Below are 26,454 nucleotides of genomic sequence, written 5' to 3'. Positions count from 1 at the left end.
TTTCTTAATGGTGATCGTGTTTGCTAAAAGTATAAAGCCTCCTGAAATGCCTCCGGACGCTCTCACAGGCTGAGGCATGCGTGTTGAATCGTTTTTGATCTCGTTTGATCAGCAAATGTAAACACAAGGGAGGGTGGAGGTTTCCGCCCATGAAGGGAATCAGAGTTGTGTACTTGTTTACGAAATGGAGGAGGCAATTAATAAGCTTGAACATGAATATTGGGTTTTAACTGTGAACAATTTATCGAATTGTAGCTCTAGTCCCATCAGACACATTGAATGCTTTTCCCTTGAATGTTAATCTTTGTAGACATGAGGAAAAGTAAAGCGTCATACAAAACTGCTATAACGCCTATATTTGTTCTTAATGATTTTTACTGCATAGCATGACAAGAATACTGGTTGGAAATCTTACTCTTTTTTGCTTTTCGATGGTGTTTTTTTATTGTATTGCTTCATTTTACCAATTGCTGTTGTTTAAGTCAGCCAGAGGTGAAACAATAAATAAAATGGGGCTGAGCAGTTTGTGTGCTGATGGCTGAATGTAAAAGTCACTTAAAGACTACTCCCGTCTGCTCATGAGTTCCTTTCCAATTTGATCTTTCACTGCATAGTTCACCATTTGATCTGTGTCACATTCAACGGGTTCCTTTTGTACACTATGGAAGTATCGACAATAAATGTTTTTAACTTGTTGGCTCAATGTCGCTGTGCGTGGTCAAGAGTCTTCTGGTCTAAAGAAAAAAGGCTGATGTTATTCTTTATTCTTTCATTTATTGTACAAACCCTATTAGCTTTATCCATGTCTGTGGCCCTCAGTCCCACTACGCTGAGAGATTCAGCTCTTTAAAAAACTCAAATAAATGATTTTATTTGAGTTTTTTCTAAATAATGTCCTTGAGCAGCATGTCCCTTTAAATGTCACCCCAACAGGAAGACATTTATTGGGGGACTATTTCCAGCAGTGGATTAATCACCCAAGGCAACACTGCTAACCACTAATGTTGGGAAGAGTTTTTGGACAAAAAGGAATAAAATGTCTATTAATCCACTGTAGAAAACTGACCCCAATAAATCCTGTGTGTTTTCAGTTGCGAAATTTAACAGCAGTTGTGAAAAAAAGAAGCTGCACGTTTCTGAGTAGTTTTTTAAAAGATGTACTTATTTAATTACTGGGCCTGCATACTGAGAGCCACAGACACGGGAGGCTAGAGAGTATTGACAGATGGACAGATGTTATTCGTTTTTATCTTTTCATGGAATGTGGAAAAAAGACTAATTAGTGCCCATCGTGCTGTCAGTTCAAGCTTTAGACGGTCTATCCAAAATATCATCACTTCATTGCTTCATCCCGTATCCAACAGTAACCTTTGACCACCAGAATCCCATCAATTCCTCCTGGAATTCACGTTGACGTTTGTGACAAATTTGATGAAATTCTCACATTCACGAGGACGGGCCGGATGGACGGACAAACTGAACTTGCGCAGTCATCGGCGAATGCAAATATAGATGAAAACATTTAAAAAACAGCAGCTTTGCTTTGTCCAAATAAAAGAAATACGAATGAGAAACTTTGCTTCATGTAGTAAACTGCGACCTACAATAGAAACTTACACGTCACTTTGTCAAGTAAGAAAAATAGAAATGAGACCAAAAATGGGTGTAATCTAAAAAGCAAAGCCCAGACATGACATGCAAAGCTTTCTTTAAGAAACATCACATGAAAACATGCTCAGCATCCTCCACGTCCTCGCTGCACAATTAAACATTTGATGAGAGCTTTGTGTTTTTCCAAAAATGTTTTCAATCGTCGTCACTTTGAATCGGACACAACACTGAAGCACATCCGTTATGCAGCACGGCAAAGATTCAAGTACACGGTGTAGTATCACAATCTTAAATATATGATTTTGTTAGACAGATTTTGAATGCAAACGGCAGAGAAACAGTGAGTCCTACGCATGATAAAGGCACTGTAGCGGTTTGTGGCTGAGTAATACGGCATTTCCTTCTATGAATAACACTATATTGAAATGTCCACATGTACGTGAACTGTAATTTGTCTCCCAAGTCAACACAGAAGAACGCAATTAGATAGATGGAAAGTACGACATGCCAAGCCGTAACTGGAGAGCAGCTCGACAAGTCTCCTCACATGATTTCTCAGCGGGAAGAAGTTCTCGGTTAACAATCAGACCCTGCATTGCTAAACCTTTGCAGACAGATAAAGGAATACACAGTCAAATATTCTCCACATTTTACAATATATAAGATTAACACAAACTGTCATTTTAAAGCACGTTGTTGAATCCCACATAATCTGTCTTCTATGATTATTCATTCTGGAGAAACTGTCACTTCACACAAACATGAGAACAGTAATCAGACAAATAAATAGATTTTACAGTCTAGTGCTCCAGATGTGCAACATGTTGCTTACAGAACCACTGATGGTAACATGGACACGCTCCATTTGCTTTTTATAATTGTTAAACCGGTGGCACTGAATGAGTTAGAGCAACAATAACATGGTATCTTCAAACTGGCGTTTTGATGACGCACACTTTCTATCACGAATTGCTCGGCATGGGAAAATATGAGCAACACAAACACTTTACTGTTGAGCCTTAAAGGACTCATGGGTGCTGTGACAAAGTAAACTAATCACAGTTGTTCAAAATTAAACTCCAAATGAGAAACCTTTCTTCATGTCGTTATATGTGTCGTTATATGTGTAATGAAAAAAATAAATCTGATGTTTGAAGACATATTCTTTGTGAACTTGACATCGGTACTTTTCTGAAAGGGGAAAAAAACAAATTAGTAGTCATGGCTACGGGGAGGAGGGGTAACTCCAAAGCTTTTAAACTGAAAAGATGTACGGTAACATTCAACGCTCGGGACAAAGTCCAAACGCAAGCAGGTGTTGTAAAGCAGGACCTGAGTAGAGGCGGCTGCTCCTCAGACGGCAGACACGTCGCAGGGCGCGAGGGGACGCGTCTCTGAGGCCGGCTGGTCTTTGGGGCTGGATTTGTCCAGGACGGAGATCTGTGTCACTGTGCTGCTTTCAGTGAACAACGTACGCCGGCGTTTGCTGTAGCTCAGGTACCTCTGAGTCTGCCACTTCCAAAACCTCTTCTTCAGTTCTGCCTGCACCTGAACACACACGTATTATACAATAAAAGAAATATCTTGTCAGAAAGAACAAGACTGCAGACATCATGTCACCTGCTTATTATTCTGCTCAATTTCTGGACACACGAGTCCATATAAAAAGCAACAAAGAGAAATACAACAAAAGAAAACCTGAATATAAGAAATATCAGATCTCTTTTCTTCAGAGATCCAATCAACCAAACGAAGTGAAAACAGCGGAGTGGCTGTGCAGGTCTTTCATCAAGGTTGGTTTTAGTGAGGCTAAATTAAAAAATCCCTCCAAGCATTTAGGTCACCTAAAATAATATATTTTTCTATTCATGTGCCATTTGGAGGGTTACATATTTTCAAAAAGCTATGTTATGATCAAGGACTGAGTTTTAGCTAAGATATTTACCTCAGCGAAAGTGGAACATTTTGTAGATATATAATACTTTTATAGCAATTCCTTGACACACCAACCACTGTTTTAAAGTACCCATTTGCATGTATCAGAGCCTCACCAGAGGGCGCTGTTGTACAGAATGAGTCAAAGGCTTTTCTCTGAATAAAACATTAAGGTAAACTCAACTTGTCTACTCTGAGCGCTGCCTGTCAGCTGGACGGGAACTAATGTTGTCTAATTAATGAAAGACAATGACTTACTTACAATACCACAAGTGTTAATACAATATTTGACTAAATGCTAAAACGATACAAGGGGTGGCTGATTGAGTAAGATGTGCAAACAAATATGACTTAAATTACCCATCATCCAAAACAAATTCAAGATGATATTTTTACCTACCTCGCCATTTAGAAAGCAGTAGAGCAGAGCCACAACGAATCCCTGCAGAGCAGAAATATTTATCACAAAACATGTCATGTACAAATATGTGTCAGGAAAAATGTGAATTTTATGTAGTTAATACACCCATTTTGGATTTGTGTTGGTTAGAGGGGGACTTTTCTTGTGTTTAAACCTATTTACGCACATTTTCTTTTGGGATACTGATGGGCACTAACAGTTTTTGAAAGTAGTCCAATTTTGTCGTCAACTTGCGTACATCCATCAAAAATGCTTGTTTTTGCTATTGAACTCGTACGGAAATGACTCTCCAGAGACATTAAACTTGATTGTTTTTTTCCGAACAATCTCAGCCTCTCAATGGCCCAATTTTAATATCATTGCAGCCCGTTTAGCTCCTGCCGCCTGCAGTGTGCTCCATCAGTACTTCTTGGGGGAGACAGGGTCCAGGTTGACAAATACTAAAGTAATACTCTAATCTGCACCTTCATTTTCTAGCGTGTTTTACCTGAAAGGATCCAAGGCCGAGCTCTATAAATATTCGAGCCTCTGCTCCTGTGTTTTCTGGCAGAAAGGCGAACACCATGTAATGCATCCCAAACAGAGGGATGAGGAGCAGAGTGGATTTGGCCAGCCGCCTGCACACATTGGGGAAGAAAAGACTCTGGATGAACATACTGAATGTTTTGCCATCATCTGGAGAATTAAGTGTTCTCCTCTCACTTGAAGTGACTAGCGTCGTTGCCCCCGACACCGGGTGATCGCAGCTTCTGGACCAGAATGCGGATCACATTGATGAAGATGATGAAGTTCACCTGCAAGAAACAAACGCCAAAGAGCTGTCAAGAAAATGTATTTCCGCTGCAATGGAAGACTTTTTTATTTGCTGGCAGACTGTATTATCGCATCCTACTTGCAGTGACAAGGACCGCAGGACAAGAGAATGTCGATGCCTGTGTCCCTTGTCCAGTCAGTGCAACTAATGGAGCTGTTTGGTGGAGAATGCATACATATCTAACACAATAGCTTATAATAATTTGTGCAAAACAAATTATTATAAATCAATATCCCCCAATTCTGTCTTAGGTGTTCATATTTGTGAGGCACTTGGGAATGATGATGATGTTCCAAGTAAGAATTCTGCCAACCTGCATGCAGGGGGCGAGCAGTGTAGCATATAGCGTTATTAGCATGAGCCGCTGAGCACTGCTTCCTTCCACTGAAGCTCGTCACTGATGGGTGACAATACGTGAATAGGGGAAGGATGCAGCCCTCAAGTCTTTCCGCTGACCAACAGAGGGGTCAGTAATGACTTGGGCTGCAATGCAAAAACATTAGCCATTTCAAATTGAGGAAAAAGACCAAATGAAAATAGGGTTAAAAGTAAATAAAGAAGTGCAGTGGTTACACCAGTGTTGTTAAATGACACAGATAAGAAACCCTCTGCTCAGGTTTCCTTGCTTTCATGTATAAAATGCATCGACTTTTCTTGACCAGGTATCGTTGCGTCATGCGGACCCACAATAACTGTCTACTGTAGCCGCTGTGGGCTCCAAGACTCTTACAGGTCTTGTCCAAGATTGAGGACTCTAATATGTCCTCAATTGCTCCCACTGTAGCTGTCCTCTACTCACGAGTAGCGATGCAGTTATTGGAGCTTTTATGATCCACCAGATGAAAGACACATCTGTGTCATCCCAGCACCTGAGACACACAACGGATACAAATTAGATAAACAAGGCAGTCACAGAAGTGCAATTTAACTCATCCAATTACGAAAAACATGTCATCCCCGCTAGCTCGCAGCTGCCAGGATGCTGTGTTAAAAACAATAGATTTGCTATGCTAATGAGCTGAGTAAAGGTGTTAGGAAAATGTTTTCTTCTGCGGAATTTGGGAATGTGTCTGTTCAATTTAATCTATATTAGACTGACAGACGCAGGTCAATCGAACATGGATTCTCACCCGGCCAAGTGTGTGCCTGTATGAAACTAATTAACATCAACAATGATCCTCCGCCAAGTAATTTAAGTACTTAATCAACGGCACATAAATACCAGCTCCTGTGGCGGTTGAATACATAACTAAATCTCACTGGGTCTTATTGGGAGAATGCTTGATGAGCTCCCTCATTTCCCTGATAATCTCGCTGATATGCTCACCCCTTGTCATCATAGAAGTTTCTAGCGAGGATCCACGCCAGGATGATTGTTGTTGGTAGACCTGAGAGGCGTAAAAAGGGTGACCTGGTCATTACTGGTCCACGCAGAGCTCTAACAAGAGACAGCGATGGGAGTGAGGGAAGAAAATGCAGGGAAACAGAGAAAGGTAAGAGGGAAGGATCTCCCACCCCAGCCGATGAGTATGTACCACCAGAAGTACTTCTTCTGGAAGACAAAGGTGAGAGCTAGCAGCGTCTGCAGGTACATCCCCTCCACCAGCAGCCAGAAGTAGTTGGCCAGGATGCTGAACTGGAAGAAGGCCACGGCTGATTTACACGACGTCTGCAGAACGAAAGGGAAAAAAAGGGGGAAAAAGCCATGAGTATGAAGAGTATTTTACTCTTAATTTTCTCAAAATTAATAAAAAATCATCCCCTCGTCAAGATATCATCATAGTTCCTGCCGGAATGTGTGTCTCCCTGTGTGATTTTTTCAGAATACCATGTTTGGCTGCTCATCTGCTCTCTCTCATAACCTTACTGACCCCGAGACACGACGAGATGGGCTGATGCGGGTCCCTCGTCGCCACACGAGAGGGGCCACTCAAATAAGAATAGAAACACTCATCATTGGTGCTCTCATCGGCAACGAATAGTCACTCCCAGCATGGCAATGCATATATGACTTCCATTACAAGTTGAGATGCTGTTTTGGGCTGTTTCACTGGTGAAAAATGGAGCTGTGGGGAGGTTTCACACTCACTGTAGACATGAAGCAGTGGTCCAGGTTTTCATCAGAAAAAAGGACGCCATCTTTAATGAAGACCGCGCTCGCTCTCAGGATGAAGGAGAAAAACAAGTTGATGTGGATGTAGTTCCTGGTGCAGTGAAACTTCCTGCAGAACAGAGCAATGCTTTTCTGACGGATGCAAGATGCAGTCACAAAACGTTGCAGGTGTGTAGTTGAGATTAAAATGAGGGCAGTTAGGAAGCTACCTCCACTATACTCCCATGGTTGTATACAGCGTATCATGCATGATAGTTTGTAGTTTATCTGGCATTCCCTTAGCCATTAGCAGAAACAAAGGTTTTGCTGGAACTCGTTTTGGTTTAAGGTCAGGTTTAATAAGTACTCCAAACTAATCACATTGTTTTATAATTACTACAACTGATAGCGCGCCCCCTCACTTGAGCACATGTCATTTAAAACCCTTTTGCTTCGGGGCAACATGCTGTAATGAGTGCCGCTGTGGAGGCTCTTTGATCCACAGTCTGAGGTTACCTGAACACAGTGAAGACAAAAATAGCCGATATGAGAGAGATGAGGGATGTAGCATAGCCGGCAGTGTACACCTGTTTGAAGTTGGAGAAGTATGTCGTCTGAAATGCAACAAAAGACAAACAAGAATGAAAAGAAAGTTAGCATGTACTGCATTTGCCGTTTACTGCTCTTCACACTCAACCACACAGGTTTTAAGTCATGTGAAATACCGTCTGTCATCTCGCCCTATAATCTAGCCATCATGTGAATAATGAAGGCTGATTATTAAAGCCACTTGTGAGAATAGAGCGAATTCTAGACCAAATTTTACATCACTTCCAGCATCTGATATTTGAGGACCCATCATACAAAACCAGTTGTAGATCTAGAAGATGATCACCAATGAGAATGGACTCACAGTTGGTGTAGTTTGTTTTCCTGCACAAATAATGGGCTCAAACATCTACCTCTGGCTCTGGCTCTTCGTACTTTGAGAACTCGCAGGCCTCCTCGTAGGAGGGGTAGAGGTCGGACCATCCGTCCTCGGTGCAGTTCCTGTAGATGTAACCTGAAGACACACATGCACTTCACATAAACTTCTCAGTGGCAAGGACAGAAGAGACACACAAAAAATAGAAACCCAGGTGAGAAATGTAATATGCAACGGACAGAGATTAATCATTTAAGACTGTGATATTTTGCCACTTATCTGTCTCCTTAAGGGAGAAAAGTATAGTGGAGGATAGATGACTGGCCCAATGACAAGTATTTAAATATAAGGGGAAAGTCTAGACTTCAATTGAGCTTCAGACAATTTGCAAGGAAATGTGAACAGAGAGACAGTGGAGGAATATTGATTGGATAATTTTTTTAAGTCAGTGCTGATGATGTCATGGTCTGACTGCGACTGTCCTTCATCAATAGTGTTTTCTGTTCTTTGTGTTTCTGGTTTGGTCCCCTGTTTGTTCTCTCTGTCTGCATGTGGTTTTCTGGGCCTGGATCTCAGCTGCCAATCCACCGGCACACCTTTGATCCATCGTCAAGCTCCTGTAGCTTACACAGCTCAGTCTTTCTCAGGCTGCTCAGAAAAAAATAATTTATGACAAGAATTTAAGGTAAATTACTCCTTATTTCATTACTCTTTAAATTGTTTAATTCCATTCCTGCATGAGAAGAAGTATGAAAACTCTCCAAATTAATGTCTGTGGGTAATTCTAAACATCAAGCTGAATGTTGTTTCCAGAACTTTAATTGCATATTGCTCTGCCTTGGGTGTCTCTAGGAAATTGGGATTGAAGCCAACATTTAGATGCATGCTGGCTGAGTAAGAATAAGTCTATAATGGGGGATTGCTAACATGTTTGTTACTGGACCTACGGTTATGTGCAGGGTAAAATGTGAGCAAAAAATGCATTGAAACTACCCGTGAAGAGTCAGGCCTAATGTGTTAACGATGAGAGACAGCAGACACATTGTTTACTCCACACCGTCACATACAATATGAAAATGCTGTGGGGTTGATTAATGTTCCATTTGTTATCATTTGTTGTTTGGATTTCATGAATGTGGAGCTTGATGAATTCTATTGGTTTTGCCGGGAAACTGCTGAATAATATGAACCAAAACAACCTCCTCTCTCACTGCATATGCAGCTATAATGACATGTGACATGAGGCCAGATGCTAGCAATGCTCTTCATTAGTATAAATCCATCTGCCTGTTAGCGATGTGAGCGGCTGGAGACGCACCTCCTGTGAAGAGGGCACATGACAAACACTTGAAACACACTTAAACACACACTTAAACACTCAACTGCCGTTGAAAATACAGAATTGAGGAGCCGGCAAAGTATTGTGACCATCTGGATGGATGAATCAAGATGCAATCTCTCCATTAGTGTAAATCGGAAGTTTCCCTTTTCGGCTCATGGCTCATGTGAAAACAAGTATGTGTTAAAGGGCAACTAGATTTTGTTTCGATGGAATTCAGGTGCCCTACTACTTTTGTTCACCGTTAGCAAGCGGCTTTTGTTAAAGACGGTCAGGGCAATTTAATCACGGCAATGTGTGGAGCGAATCGAAATTGAAGATAATTAACGGATTCAGAGATAAATCCAACCCACTCGAGCAGGTGTTGGTGGGGGTTTTGGAGCTTCTATGGGAAGTAATTTACATATATTTTTGAAATGCCATGGCATAAGATAACTTTCTGTGTTCCATGTGAACATAATGTTAGCGGTTGAATTGTGTAACGGACCCTCTGATCGCAATTCTTGGGATGAAACTGTATCCTTCGTCATCCTTTTAAAGGATCCCACACCTATGCTGGACGTTTGGATATTAACGTATATATTAAAGTATTTATCCAATAGTCAGCACTATGAATAGAGAAGAAAAGGGAGATCATTTAAAGTGGAGGAAAGTGGAAAAAACATAATACTAACAGAATTGGCAGTTGTTTCAAGATGGATGTCGATACTGTGAAGCACAAAAAGCATTGCATCACGTACTCCCACGCTTTTCCTATATGCAAACTGGGAAGGGATGTGGCCAGTGGACAGTTCTCAGCTCTGCTGATTTGAGGAATACTGTGCAACCACAGTGCACAGAAATAACCTTTCCGTAAAAACCACTTCAGTTCTTTGGGCCGCTCGGATTCAGGCAATATGCAAGTACACGCGTTTTTTAAAATGGAACGGTATCTGATGCCGTTATCCACATATCCATTCATTTCATTGGCCAACAGATACCTTCTTTCAGTCGCTAAAGCCCACGGATTGCGGTCAAACTGCTTCTTCAACAGGTTTTTGGGATTGTTCTCTGCTCACAAGGTTTTAATTTAATGCTGAATTGATCGGCAGGACCTGACATTGAACTGCAAGAATTGCATCTTTCACACAATTTAGCTCAATGACTGAAGGAACCGTGTGTATCCATCACATCCATCACATCACAGAAGTATATGAGAAATGTACTTTGTTCATTTTATAGAAAGTTCCAGGCAACCCTGATAGTAAGCACTGGTTGGACTTTGAAATGAATTCAAATTCAAATGAAGCATATTTGCAGCCATGTTCTCCCACCACGGCCTGAAGTCAGAATGACGGCTGTCATGACCCACACAAGGTCATAAGGTTTTCTGCGTGAGTCCATGTTCGCATGACGGAGGATGAAAGGTTTGCAGTGAAATAACACACTCAGTTTCCCAATGTGAAACTGCCTGTCCGGCGCAGCCGAGCACAGTGTGGGAGTTTGAGTCGTGGGTGGTGCTACCGACAGCTGCCTTAGCCTCGGCACATCGCGGTGTGTAGAGCCTGCAGGCCTCAAGCCACAGCCTCAGTAGGTGAATGGTTGGATTTGAAGGAAGGTCGAGGCTCGAGGGAGGCCGCTGGTGCCCTTACTGCCTTGCTTAACTAGCAGCGCCAGTTCCTTCCTCATGCTCTTGGCTCTTACTGTGAACTCTTTGATTTTCCAATTCATTGTTTTCTCCAAATACAGCCGGCCGTCGGATAGGCTGCATCTGCAAACCGCACCGTTAAAGCGCTCAACTTAACAGCGCATCTGTGGAGGAGTAAATCCAGTGGGGTCCAGAAACCCACTAGATCTGAGTTATGAAGTCATACAAGTATACGTCTAACTGAGACATGAGTGTTTTCTTCTCACTGCTGCTCGAAATCTGCAATTTCTGCTAATTACGTTGTAAAACAAATGAAGTACGATGCTACTGAACATTATGCTGATACGTATATCACATTTAACTCTAACTCAGATCTGATGAATGAAGATTTACTCCAATCCAATAAACTGTGACTCAGATCTTTATGTCATTGTTGATCCCCAAAATATCCAGGAACACATATTTCTACCACCTCAGTTGGCTCAGTCAACTTTTCTCTGTCTACCATTTGTTAGTACATGAGAGATTCTGAGCGTATTTTGTTTTGTTTGGACCAGCCAGCTGGATAAGATCGGGGTCTGAGGATGGTGGGGGGCCGTGTAAACATTGAGGAGATGAAGGCCCTCTGCAGTTCAGACACAGAAGATGAGACCACGTGACCCCAATATGAAAACGTCAGCCTTCCCTAGATCACTCAGGGAGCAAAGAACCCGTCCCAGGAGATCTCTAAATATAACCTGGTCGTTTCTGCTGAGCGGTGAACTGAAAAGGGCTTGAACCGAGTGCAAGTTCATCTGAAACTTGAGTTTGTTTCAGTGTTTTCATAAACCCAAGTCAAAATGGCCTAAAAACAGATTATTGACAGACATCGTCATTGGATGAAATAATACAGCAGAGACACAAGCAGGCGGATAAAAAGTGGTATCAGTATGACTGGTAACAGGATTATTAATAATGTTCCTAAAGTGCCTCAAAAGGGTTCAATGTGAACATTTCTGCCGATCCAATCCGATGAAAACAATCAAACGGTGCAGCGTGGATGACAAAAAACTGTAGCTAGAATTCCTCATAGCCTGAAATAACCAGCAATATATTGACAAAAACAACAAAAAATGTTATATAAAACCAAATATGTCTTTGTTATAATGTCAACATGTTTGCTTGTTGTTGTTGGAATGCTATGAAACAATAATACAATGAAATAAATACTTGAAAAAGGCATAACTTGATTGCATATGATGCACGTATGTTAAAGATGAGTTGGAGATGTTTACCGTGGTTGCTAGCGAACAGCTGGAACACATTGGCACACGAGACGCTGACCACCTGTCCCACACCTGCACGATGCCAGCAACGGATCTCGTCCCACGCCGTCGGACAACCTGAGACACGATGACACAATGGACACATTCATCACTTCCCCAGAAGAGGGATCCCTGCGCGAGTAGTCAGACGGACTTTGCTGTATTGAACATGGTCGGACACCTTCAGTCTCCAGAGATGGAGGATTGATATGTGTTGAAAAGGAAGCAAGAAGGCTGCAGAATCCAGGCAAAATAAAGAAATAAATACAATGAAGTTTTCATCAAACCACTCAATAAAGGTGAAAAAAGATGGACCGGTTCTCCCAGCACTGTGTTTTAATTGATAAAAAAATCATAGAACAAATAACCAAATAAGACTTTTGCAGCATTAGTTTTAATCCTGACTATAGACAGAGGGATCAATCCGTTTTTTCATTCTATTTATGCAGCTCACTTAAAATTCAGTCAGTGGGTGGCTTGTTTGACCTTGGATACCTCTTAACAACAATACATGCAGAGGTTAACGAGCGATTCATAAACCTAATTAAGAATAATTCTATATGTACACAAACTCATTCGTCAGGGTGTAATCTTTTAAGGCGGTTTCCCGCAGTTTGAGGAAAATTGAGACGCTTGGGTCTCGTCCTCAGGCCTCCCCTCCGGCCGCGCTTCCTATCTCCTCTCCCCCTCACATTGCTGACGCGTTATCTGATCAGCCTCCGTCGCTGTGAGCGAAGGCAGGTGGAGAGGCGGGTCAGGCGGAGCAGTAACGAGGAGCCCGCCTCCCTCTGCCACCTCGACGCCTCGGACATCAAAGCTGCTTGGCCCTGCGTCAATTCAAACGGCGGCGCAAACCACCATTCATTCATTATCAAGCACAGCTTTTGGCCGTGCCGGAGGTTCTCCGATGGACAAACATCTAGCTGGATGAATTTGGCTTTGAAGCGGCATGTTTGACATGCATATTAGCTATTTAACTGGCTGTTTGTACAGTAACAGCAGCAGTTACAGCTGCTGGTGACACCTGAACCCCTTGGAAATGGAAAGTAATGAGGGGCGTTATTGTCAACTGTCCTCTTGTATCTGAAGGTAATGGAAAGCATGGGGAGGCATCTGGGCATGTAGTTAACAATAAAAGGGCTCGTGTGAATCACAGTGTGTGGAAGGACCTCCGCAGGGGACAATCAAAGAGACACGGACAGGATCACTGGACTGGTGCTTCACACCTGATATTGATGGTTGAGTCTTGCTGTCCTGTTATTGGTAAGTGTCCTGAGCACAATGCCAGGCTTTTTTGGCTCTTATTTTTCACACTCCTAGCCCACCAGTGACTCCATATCGGCATTAGTCTCTTTGCTATACTTTGGTTGTTTCGCGTGTAGAGGTAGTTAATCAAGGTATTGACCAACTTTGCAGGCTACATTAGATCAGTTTTTAAAGAAATGCGTTGATTTTATTGCTGTAAATGCTGAATTACTGCAAAGGTCCCAAACATCTATGGCTGTCGGTACATTTTTATTTTTTAGACAAACACATGCAGCCTCATCAGAGCAGCTTAGAATGTGAATCACAACAATGACGTCTGCTCGATTACAAAACAGTATTAGTGTATTATTGAAGGATTGTCAGCGAAAGCACGGCATCCATCAGATGTTGTTGTGTTTACTGTGTGGCAGTTAAACGATGATTTCCCCCTCGGACACTTATGAGATCTACAGTATAATAAACGCTACGAACAAGTTATGAGGCAAGGTTTTTTTTCATTTCGAAGGGTCAGACAAGATTCTAGAATTAGATCAACCAATCATCAATTTATCGCATGTCCTGCATCTCCTCTTCACCTTCAGTCATCATATCTCAGTATTCTATTCGTCTTATCGCCCGGATCATCGTTTTATTGGTTCAATGAAACTTCTGTCTTCTGTTTGTCACGGACATTTCTGCTGCTGTATTATTGTTAAAAAATAGTACAGGAGCAAAGGTTCCAATGGGATATTTGCAGAACAATATCTAACCTTTAATAAACAATATTTGTGATGAGGAGGAAGGAGTGAAATCGTGGACGGTGCTTGTTTAGTTTCCCTGACAGATTGTGGGAACATAGAGAGGATTTTCTGTTCTGCTCAGACAGCAGTCATCTAATTATTTAATTCAGAACCAAACTTTCAGATCTAAGGAGACTCACAAGGTTCTTTTGAGCAGAAGAAGCTGAAAGATTTGCGCAAAAGACTAATGACACTCATTACCTTAAAGTTCAGAGAAAGAAAAAAATCTAATCGGTCAGTTGAGAGTAAGCCTGTTTAAAGAATTGGCACTGCATTAGTCATACAGATCTGGAAAGCCATAACTCCACATATGAGGGTTTAAATGATTTGCATTTTGATTTCAACAATTATTCTACCATAAATACCACTCCTATTTAATGTTGGGACTGGACAGTAAGTAAGACCTAGGCTGTCCTGTCTCTGAAGTGGACAGTTGTTGACTGCTCCAGAAAGATGAAGGTGAGTGTGATTTTAACTGTTTTGGTGCTGCCGTTCTTTTTTATCCATTACTGGTAACCAAATGTAACAAAGCAACACTAACACCTGCAAAATGTGCAGACTATTGCGACATTGCGCCTGCAGAGCGCGATCAGTATTTCAGTAGCCGGATTGCTGCTTCTTTTTATTCCACCTGTCTGTTCCACGTATAGTCACATCTGATGGGTTCTTTCACTCTTGATGAATCCTGATCAATTAGTCTGAAAAGATTTGCAGGTGAAAAGAGAACTCTAAATGCACCTCTTTGTTCTCGTATTCAAACCAACAACCACACACTGCTTTGGGATACTAGCAGTATTCAATGGTGCTGCTAGGCTCCATGTCCCTCCAACAAAGTTATGCCCATGGACAAAATAATAAAAATGGGTCATGCTTACATTAGTAATGGAGGTTCTTTTTTTCAAATGATTTAAATTTGAATGAAAAAACAGACAAACCAGGCTTCCTATATAAAATCATCTCAAAGCTAAATAAATGTCCAAAAGATGCAAAACAACCACAATGAGAAGTAAAACGTGTTGGGTGGCAGCTCAAAGATTCAGCAGCTATTGAGAGTCTGCTTGGCCTGCAGGTCACTTTTAGAGACAAAGACACTATATAAGGCAGGTTAAGGCCATAATATAAATGAAAAAAATCCCAACAAAACTATATTAATTCCAAACTCATGTGAATGTGATTGTCTATGGCCTTTCATCATCCTGTTTTTATGCAAAACATGAGATATGTCCACATAAATGATAAGGGCTGAAACTCGCTTGAAGTGCTTAAATACAAAGAATTACAAAAATAGAGTGGAGAAAAACACCATCCATCGTTTGTTAGCTGACTTTGTCACCAAAAAATAATAAACAAAAGAACTCAAAGTGACTCTAACACAGGGGAGTATTTATGGGTGGGGTGATGGGGCAATTTGGAGGCGGCTGGATGGACGGGGCAGGTGAGTAGAACGAGAAACACACACACACAGAAACACAGACGGGTATGTGAGGCTAACGAGACGTTACAGACTTCAATAGCAAAAATCAAACACAGTCAGCCTGTCTGGCCAACCTTTCGCTGCCTGACTGCCAAAAATGAAAAAATAACGCTTCCCATCACAGTCTTAATAACTGTTCTTGATTCATTTACAACAAAAGTTGATTAAATTAATGAAATCACATCTAAGCAACTGCAACAAGGTACTTAATCCACTTATAATGACTTTTGATATGTGTAGGAAAACAATGACTGCAGGGGCCAAAGCAATCTAATATTCTCTCTCTCTCCTAAACCACCAACTTTCAATACCATACCTGCCAATTTATACAGTGATTTATTATTTCATTTCTCAATAATGTGCTTCCATATGACCTTGATAAGCTAAGCTCCCAGGGGCCACCTGAAAATGTCAGAGTCAGCAGATACTCGCTCAGGTCAAACACAGCGTCCCAAAAGGAGTGACGAGCCAAGAACAATGATGCAGTTGACGTTTTCGGTGTCAAACGCTCTTTTATGAGTTGAGTAAATTCTCGGCATCTAAAATGCATTGAAATGAGCTTGTTTCTCACGTCTGGGAGGGTTCAGTCCTTCATCACGGGCGTCTCGTTGATTGTCAGCCTTATTCTGTGTACGTAGCATTGTCTTGACTTATTGTTGGCAGTTTGTTTCATACTATGTTTACTGATTAGGAGGGCACTCTGTTTACTATTTGTCGATAGAGTGAGTTGGCAAATTAATATTGCTGTGGCACGTTTGACGAAAAGACCTTTAGCTAAAGGTCTGTGAGTCACACGTGCCACATTATGGCCTCAGCTAAAGGTCCCCGGGCGGGCGAGCTGTTCATAAAATCCTGTCGGCACTATCGTCCACTTCGCTATCAGTGGCCCATCCTTTATTAGCTCTTAACTGACTCCAATGCCCAATTGGAATGAAACCATTCAGCTCAATAATATTTCACTCATTATTGAAATGTATTTATTATACTTTCATTGTGTGATTACGGACTTATCATGCTATTTATTCTATGTTATAATCATCTTTTTCAGTTTATGTCCCTTTTTTTGTCCATCTGCTCTGCAGGATTATTTAATCTCATTTAATCTCATCCTTTTAAGGCAGCGCTGACCATAGAGAATCGAACGAGAGTCAAACCGATCAACAATTGAGTTCACTGGTCATTTGGACAGATGAAAATGAATGAAAAGTCAATGGCGGCAGTTTCGGCAGCTCCATTCATCAGCACGTCCTCGTTGGGATGAGCTTCAGTCTATTTAAGTCACTGTTCATTCCGTCACTGTTCAAGGGGCTCGTACCTGCCGCTTCAAATACTAATTGGCACTTCTTTGCTTCGGATGATCAGACACGAAAGGGTGACAAACGATGCAATTAATTCTGAGCCACACCAGCTGCGTCACAGACACGAGCGTCTCACCGAATGAGTAGTTTTCACAAAGGCCAACGTGGCGAGACCGAAGCCCGCCTTCACTTGCTCGAAAAACACCTCAAAACAAAGGACATTCATATTTGGTGTGTAATTGACATGTTTTCAGGCAGCAGCTCCCTCCTGCGGGACAGCCTGTTCCTTTTCTTTCGAGTTATTGGAGGGAGGATAACGGATGAATCTCCTCTGATTCAGTGAGCTCACCTCCCGCCTGAAATGCGCGAGCGGAAGAGCGCCAAAGCCAGGTTTGTCAATCGCTGCCTTTAATCCGGGCATCTCCACACCTGATTAGTTCCCTTGATTGTTTTGCCTGCTCCACCAGGGGAAGGTCGGTCTGACCAGGTACGAATAGCCTCACTGTGCTTTTGAAGAAAGGCAATTCTCTGCCAAAGGAAGGTAGATAATGCACTGTACCATGCAGACTGCACAGATGTCCCTTTTGTCACGTCGTGATTGTTATTAACAGCATGAATAGTATAAAACAGCCATGTTGTAACTAAAGAATACCAAGATTCTAAAAAGGCAATGACCTTTCCTGCAGCAAGAAGAGAATGCTGACTATGTGCTGTAAGGAAAAACATCCTCACATTACAACTGAAACCCAAAAAAGGCATCTTAACAAAAAGGGAAGATATCAGCACCTCAATCTCTGCTAAACTATACTCACTTCATTCATCACTGTGACCCAAGCAGTGATGAAGAGCAGAGGGAAGGTTCGGCCCTGTAACGGTCCGCCTCCATCATTGATTTCATTTTGTGGGGGACAATTGTCAGCAGCTGTTTACTTTTTTGCGAATCCACTCTTTTTTTTTCCCTTTGAGAGTTCTATGAGCTCAATAATGACAATGAAATATAAGTTGATCAATGAACAAGCAATACACTCACCAGAGTTGTGTTCTTAAGATGATTCCAGTCCTTTTTCTCAGAGACCCAGAAGAGAAAAAGCGGGTCGACGACATTCAAAAAGGGACCTTGGGACTTGCCTTGAGGGCCGAGCCTGATCCTGAGTACTACCACCCTGTCTTACGCCACAGCCGTATAGGTGAAGAGCAGAGGGGGATTGTGGTGGAACATCATTTCACCCGTTGTTGAGTCTTTTTAAACTGAATTGGGGAATATCGTAAAACCAAACTTTTCTATCCTTTTTTCTTTCACACAGAGTGAAATAGGGAAGTGATCAGCGATGGCGGCTGCTGGAACATCTGGCCGTCACGCTACAGGTCATAGCAAAAATTATATAGGCATAGAACATGTGCCTGTATGTACGTGCTTGTCTTTCAACAGCAAGCTTGGCATCGCACTTCAACAAGTTATGAATCAGTAGAATAATTGTTCAATGATCCCCACGTAGAGGAGCATATTCACATATCTGTAGATACAATTTTAATCACCATCCTGCAACTAAAGAGGGTTTGAAACAGGACATTTGAATTGGTGCAGCACTGCAAAAGTCTGACTTTTTCAAACTCAAACTTTCTCCTGGATTTAATTTCCCAATATGAGCCAAGCCGTTTGTCCAGCGTTAAATGTTCGGATGGATTTTAAAGATTTAGAAAATATAAGGGAATGGTTTATGTCTGAAAGTAGCATCCATTGAAAAAAGGAAACGGAAAGAGGAGAGCAAAGTAATTGAATTTCAAATCAGAATCTCATTACTGATGTCCACCATTTGTCTACAGGGGAAGTTTCAAGTAGTCCCTTGTCAAATTTAGGGGGTGGGCTCTAAACAGATTTAACATTTTTAGTAGACAGGAGACACCTGATTAAAGTAAAGTCAGGAAAATGAGAAAAATGAATATTGACCAGTTCAATTGATCTTGATTTGATTAACATGTACAAAAACAGAAGGAAATTCAGATTATTAACGTAACGTGTCACCCAGTAAAACAGTGTGGTGCAATGACGTGTTTCCAACAGCTTCTCTACAACAATGGATCGTTATGGCACGAATGAAGAAGGTGGATAAGAGAAGAATCAACTCGTTTTTTGAGGGCTTTTTCGAGAATTTAGTGAGCAACTCTGAGGAAATTTATTCCACCAGAGTTGCTCACTAAATTCTCAAAAAATACCTTTTAATACATATATATAGATTCATAATTAGCATTTCTTTTAATTTCATTCATTTCTTGAAATGAAACCCACTTAAAGGCACAGACCTGTCCTGGTGGAGTCGTGGCTCTGCTCCTGTTGGAGCATCTGGTTACAGTCCTCCTGGGCCTTCATGTGCTGAACCACCAGGGCGCAGTCTGGGTGGATGGCCTCCGCCTGAGAAGAGACAGCACACAGTTACACAGGAAAAGCACTCGTCAGTCACTATTTAGGAGGCGATCTTCAAATAGCGATGATGGTAATTCCTTTGGAAAAGGGGAAAAATGACAATATTGAAAACTAACTTGTAAACTTAAAGACCAAAACCTTAAAAAAAGACTTTTTTTTTATCTATAATACAGGTTTAAAACAGGTAAACTGAAATTAATACATTAATTGACTAATTGGTTTATCTTTACTGCTGCATATTTATAACACTTGTTTTCATCTTGTTTTTACTACGTCTCTAGTTTGCACTTTAATCTTTGCTGCTGTAGATTCCGAGAACTAAATATATCAATATTCCTTCCTTCCTATTTTATTATCTTATCTTTATCTCATCTTTGTGGTGAAGTGTAAGATGTTCATACACTCGCCCCCTTTGAGCTCTTTTCTAAATACTGATGGAAAGCTTCGTAAATCGCAACTATTAGTAATTTTAGTAGCTCCACCCAATAAAATCCATGAAAATCTAACAAAACGATGTACGCTGTTACTGACTAATATCCTGATTCAAAAATGAATAAACACAGGAAGGATCCATCCGATTTAAAATAATATTGGTTTGTAAACCTTCACACCGTTGAGAAAAACAAACAAAAAATAGGGAACAAATATAACACCGAGCAATAAGTTGCATATATCCAGTTCATAGTAAACCCATTAAAAGCTGATTCTTAGAAGAAGGACTTTTCACTCGCACAAAAATGTAGCTGCTTAAAGGCAGAAAGTACATTTCAGGACTGCAGTTACATCATAAAAGCATTGAAACATGGCGTCGCTCTATACAGGAAACGCACTGAAAGTTGGAGGTTCCCGTGCTGTGAAGAACCTCTGCACGGTAATCAGCTCCCCTGGCAGCGCTGACGTGGGAGTTCTACAACTTCCTCTAAAAGTCTTGACATCAACTGTCAAGGCTCCTCTGCCCTCACTTCCTCTCACCCCCTCTGAACATGAAGAGGCGGAAAGAACGGAAACCTGCAGACCCTTATTGGCCCATAATGATATTACAAGACAACAAATTGGAACATGTCAAGGATGTTGACATTCCCGCAGCTCCTCCACCAGGCAGTTAAATCAATTATTCAGTATAATCCCTCAAATGCATGTTTTTGTGTTTGAAATCTGTGAAACATTACTTTTAGACCACCCGCCACTTGGACAGATGGAGCCACTGCAGGTGAACGTGACCTTTGACCTCATCCTCTCAAAGCACTGCGGTGTCCAGAACAAACACGCGAGGGGAGACATCTTACACTATATGTCAATCTGTCACCGTGTGTGTGTCCAGTGTGTATTTATGTTCTTTCTTCATTGAATCAGTTAAAAAAATGAAATGGTTTGTTTTGTGATTCTCTACTCTTAGTTAAAACTAAGCGAATGGAAAACAAAGATAATTACGAGATTATTTCAAGATATCTATTGTCATGTGTACAGTTAACGAGGTTACTCTGTACTGTAATGTAATGTAATGTACAATAAAATTATTATGTTGCAATGTCCTCCTTCCACATGAATACTATAACACAATAAAAAGACAAACATACACATATGCATTAGGCGGAGGGCTAAAGTGCACCATGCTTAGAATTGCTGACGTGAAGCAGCAGCAGTCAGTCATAGTTGTGTATGTGTGTGTGTCTGTGTGTGTGGTGGGGCGGTTTTCTAACCCGTTTCTAAATGAAAAAATCAAGCCAGTTTTATTTACACCGTTCAAACAAATAAAACACAATACAAATGAGTTAAGAAAGAAAAGATGTAAATGGAGGAACGGTGAGAATAATCTACCCGGAATTAAGTTAAGACAGTAAATCGTTAATATGTATAAATCAACAGCTTAAAACGGTCACTGAATACTTTTAATAATGAGCAAAAAATAGACAAAAGCTAGAATTTAGAAAACCCACATAACAGCCAGAGGTAATGGTTTCTTCTTGATAATATCTGTACTTTCAGCTCCTGTTTTCTCCTCTTGAAGATGATACAACGGCTCGGAGCATAATGGCTGATAGCAGTGTGGACAATTGTTTTTTGTTGTTGTAAAAGATAAGAGCCAGGGGATCTGAGGGCCCTCACTGATTCACACACTAAGAGCCTTTCTGAGACGTGTGCTCGGGCAAGGCCGCGCAACGCCTTCTAATCCAACGCGAAAATACAAACCGGTTACCACTGCAAAGATGTTTTGGAATATTTGCTCTCCTTTTGGTCTTGGTTAACTTTTCCACACTTTGGTCCGGAACCAAGCCAGAACCAACTTTCAACAGGAATATGGTGTACTCATCGGGAACGAGTATAGGAATGCTTCATACCGTTCGAAACATTCGAGTTTTGGCCACATTCACCACAACTAATTAGAAAATATGTTATGCAAGTTAGTCCTCAGCGGAGCTCATGTACACTGTTTACATGGAAGCTAGAAGCTATCAAAGAAAATGAGACGCTGCCTCAGACGACGCTGAATCAAGTGACGTCCAGAACGTTTCTCTCAGACAAACCTTGTCGAAGCCAAAGTAAAATAACGGCCGGCATCCAAGCTAATCCCAAATGATTTACCTACTTTGGAGGTTTTGAACCAAATTATAAAATGAATCCGTTTTGTTTTAAGCGAGATACGTGCAGCCGCCGTTGGATGCATGGGCATCGGGAGACATTTCATCCGATTGGATCAGACAATCCAAAAAAGTGGTTGAAACGTGCGATGCAGCCAACGTGAGGCCTGCACAAAAGCCTCCTGTAGAGTAGTTTATCTTCACTCTATCAACGTGAAACCTTCCATGAAAACTGTCCACACACTGGGTTATTGCGTAGATTTTTAGCCTGGTATCCCCATGTTTATAGGGCTGTTAGTGATTTTATTTCATGCAATTCTCATAATTCAAAGGTGTATATTGATTTCATTTCTTCACCAGTAACATGTAAAATGATTTTTACACATCAGAACACTGACATGGGTTCCCCTGAATCCTGACAGGAGAAAGGAATGGTCGAGATAGACAAAGCAGTTACAGAGTTATTACACTTTTTATCATGGGGATGCCATTTTGCCAGCAGTGGGCAAAAAAAAAGGCTAGGTGTCAGCAGAATGTGGAATGCATTGTCGCTGGATCATCGTATTGTCTGGTAGCCAAGAAAGAAGAGTGCAGTAATGGTCCAACCTAGTTATAGTCAATTGTGCATTAGTCTTTCTGTTACTTATGACAAGATGTTATTTCAGTCCCATCACCTACAATCCACCATGTCCCCACCTCCTTTTTAGGAGACTTGTCTAAAAGAAAAAATCTTCCTTTCAAATGTCCTCCATATTTTTCAACAGTGTATGTTCAGTTATTTTTTTATCTCCTGAATTATCTGATCAATCCACAGTTCCCCCTAAACACAAAACCGTATATGAGCAGAATTCAGCTAGAAAAGTATTTCAACAATTTATTCAAACCGGGTGGTCCATAAACTCCTGCATCATTAATAGCTTTTACCTGCAGCTGTGTGGCGGAGAAGCTCGATCTGGCACCACAAAGGCACAGCGACACCCGACAGCGCGGCCATATCTGGCCTGAAGGTTTATGGAACAAACCTCCTTCACACAAGCAAGATAGTAACACGATAGGCCGTCTTACAAAGCAACACAATGTGTCTTTTTACGGGTTCAGTGACGCGTAGAGATTCTGGTGAGACTCCTATGATGAGGTGCAGAGCCCGGCACGTTTTCCAAGTTTCATAGACAAGGAAAAAAGTGTGTGTGTGTGTGTGTGTGTGTGTGTGTGTGTGTGTGTGTGTGTGTGTGTGTGTGTGTGTGTGTGTGTGTGTGTGTGGGTGCGTGCGTGTGTGTGTGTGCGTGTAAGCAGGCGTGCCATTTGAGCATGCACTTCAATTATTGTAATCTCGATCCTAAATGGCAGCAGTTTATGTGGCTGCAAGGTCATTTAAATTAAACGGTCATTATCACAGGGTGCCGACAGCCGCCGGCAACATTTACCCGACTGCCATCAAGTCAATGCAGAATTTCCCAGTGATGCAGAGGACAGGTAATCACCAGGTCCTCGATGCCATTACAGACGCATGTGTGGGTCTATTATTGGCCTTTTAATGTTTTCAATCTACATCTAACCTCCAGGTCTTGGTGGTTCTCAATATTCATTTTCATTGTGTGCATTAAACCCACCAGTTCTCTCCTCTGACTCACATTGGGTCTTACGAACATTAACAGAAGGGTTTGACATTCGCTGAATATTTTTTGCTTCATACCCTTTGTTGGCTTTTAAGTTTTCACTCATTCGTTTTAATACGAACACATTGTTCGACATCTTTACACAAACGTTCTAGTTATTAATTCTTATGATGTTTGTGATCCCCTGACTTTTGTGTGTGAGCGAGGTTACGCATTAAGAGTTTATCCTTAATGGAATTTATTACATTACTTTTACTTGTATACTTTAAGTAGTTTTTAAACCAGTACTTTTACTTAAGTAAAAAGCTTGAGTTGGTACTTCAACTTCTACAGGAGTCTTTTTAAACCGTAGTATCTGTACTTCTACTTGAGTAATAAATGTGAATACGTTTGACACCTCTGCTGATTGAGTCATTTGAATATGCTAAAAAAAATAAATAGATGTCTTTCCTGTTCAATTAACCATCTCATGCTCCCATACATGTTTCGTGAGACTCATCAGCGGGGTTCTGACGTGCTGGTTTGCAAACACCAGCCTCAATTTAAGAAAAAGGCCCCCAGTTGTAAATATTTTAACAACCCAACAAAGTCAGCCATCTGTCTGCTGACAGGCATCTCTAACATGGCGTCACCTAATTTCCAAACACACAAACACATCCTTCCCTTCATTACAGCAGCTGGATTAATGTCACTGGTTGTTTGCCTCTAAAATAAAATAACATTCTCTCGCTGGAGCACATTTCTTCCATGTTGACCTCTTGGCCCTGGTTACTTGTGGCATTTAGAAATTATTTTAAGGTTTTACGACATGGTTTTTAACTTGGCACGACTGGCCTCGGGCTGGAGACACAGTATGAGACATTTGACGTCATGGAAAGACACTCTGTCGAGATTTAACAGACAAAATGTATGCTGACTTTATGAATTATGATACATTATTAAACTACAACATTATAGAGAAGTTAAACAGCTAGTAGATGCTTACACATTTTCAACTGTATGTTTGTAGCTGTATTGGAGTACATTTTAAAAGTTGGTTTGGTTTATGTTAATTGCGTCCTTTTACAGTTTTCTCGGGAATAAAAAAAAAGTTGTGTTACTCACCACTCGCTGAGACACACAAACATGTTAAAAGCTTTTCCTCCCTTACGCAACCTTCTATACCTAAACGTTTGTATGTATACATGGCTACTGACCAATAAACAACCAATAAACATCTAAAGCAACGTCTTAGGCAACATTTAAGTCTCAATAATTGTGTGACGGGGGACACGGGACCACTGGAGGACTAAAACGCAGTTTTCACAACCAAAGGAACGCTTTATTTAAAAAACACGGGTAACTCAGACGAACAACACACCTCGCCAACCAACCAAATACACCGATGCAGGTGGTTGGACATAAGAGGAAACCATCAGGGACATGGAAGACAATCCCACTCACAGGACACACATTTTAGTTTCTTTCAATTATTTGTTTGGGTTTTACGATCTACAAAGTTAAATGGATTCAGTCGTGTCTCTCTCATTAACCCTAAAGGCTCGGCCACCGGGGGGATATTCATCAGAAAGTCCTTGCACTGCTTGCCAAGCAACAAAAAACAAACAGACAAAGTGCACCTAACGTCATTAACATAGGAGTTAACTGTCTCCTGAGGTCATGTATGTCTTCATTATTTTCTTCATATCAAACAAATCATGTTATGTAAGGAAAACAAATTGCAATTGGCAAACCTGTTTAAAGAATGATAGAGATGTTCAAAAAGTGATATCAAACATTCATTCAACGTTCATTCTGCTCAGAATAATGAAACTCATACAAGTGTTGCTGATTTATAAACATTATTAGGGAAACAATGTCATTGGATTTTTGTAAAGCGAACCAATGCGGTAACCGATTTATAGGGTCATTAATCAGGAATCCTTGCTGGTTTTAAATCCAAGTTCAAATAACCATGGAAATTATTTTTTACCTTGAATTGTCTGCATTGTTTGCATGTGTAGCCAAAAACATGAATGCTTTCTCTTTGCTGATGTTTGTCGGGAGCCAAAGGAAGCAGAGTCAAGGGAGTGTCCATGTTAATGGAGTCACGGGAGTCAGCAATGGGTGGTTTCCTTTTATTTATTGAATATTTACTTGAAGGTATTTCTAAATCAGTGATTTCAGTTACCCTGTAGATAGATTAACGTATATATATATATATATATATATATATATATATATATATATATATATATATATATATATATATATATATTGCCTGTGAGGTTGACACAGATACAATAGTTAAACTTCCGGTGCATTAAATGGTGCAATACATGTTGAATATCCAAAACTAAGAAAGAAAGAAAAATAAAGAAATTAACTATCACTCAATACTATGGGAAGCGATCATTATTCCAACTTACTCACCAGTAGGTATTAAAGTCAAGAAAATATAATATGTTGCCCTGATGATGTCGTCTTTGAAGTATAATGATTTGATCTGTGCACGTGCGTAAAGGTAAAATATGAATATTTTTCAGAAATTAGCTTACAAACTCCCACCTGAACACGACACTTCATTAACTACATCAACCTGTGGACTCACCGTCTCCCACACCACCGGCTGCAGGAGCAGAACCAAGTGAAGCAATGTGGCCATCCATCTGCCCGAGGAGCCTCCGCCGACCAGCGTGCAGCGCAATGACATCACTCAAGCGGGCTCACTTTGAAAACTACGCGTCAGGGGAAAAAAGTGAAAACATCTCCACGGATGATACAGAAAATAAGAATTCACTTCCTTTTAAGAAATTCCCAAGCTGGTTGGTCGTTTCCCGACGTGAGTGTTGGCGGCCGACGTCTCTCCGGGGTCCGCTGCAGCACGAGCCCGCTCTGCGTTACGCGCGCAGGAGACTGATCCAAACACGGTGCGCTCCTCCCGGAACACGCGGACGGAGCGGAGCGCGCTGC

At 41.2% G+C, this 26,454-nt stretch overlaps 1 protein-coding gene across 1 annotated transcript; it reads right to left on the bottom strand.

The window, feature by feature from the left end:
- Positions 1-757: 757 nt before the first annotated feature.
- Positions 758-26,398, bottom strand: ghrhrb (growth hormone releasing hormone receptor b). The gene is made up of 13 exons (XM_040184036.2): positions 26,093-26,398; positions 19,187-19,295; positions 12,039-12,146; positions 7,836-7,936; positions 7,390-7,487; positions 6,871-7,003; positions 6,297-6,450; positions 6,109-6,169; positions 5,581-5,650; positions 4,670-4,761; positions 4,455-4,584; positions 3,947-3,988; positions 758-3,159 (listed from the first exon to the last, which is right to left on the bottom strand). The coding sequence occupies exons 1-13, from the start codon at positions 26,192-26,194 to the stop codon at positions 2,965-2,967; spliced, it is 1,395 nt and encodes a 464-aa protein (XP_040039970.1). The 5' UTR covers positions 26,195-26,398; the 3' UTR covers positions 758-2,964.
- Between the last annotated feature and the right edge of the window lie 56 nt (positions 26,399-26,454).

Source organism: Gasterosteus aculeatus, chromosome 8 (assembly GCF_964276395.1).
Source record: "Gasterosteus aculeatus chromosome 8, fGasAcu3.hap1.1, whole genome shotgun sequence".
Lineage (NCBI taxonomy): Eukaryota > Metazoa > Chordata > Actinopteri > Perciformes > Gasterosteidae > Gasterosteus > Gasterosteus aculeatus.
This window is presented reverse-complemented; position numbering and strand designations above follow the sequence as displayed.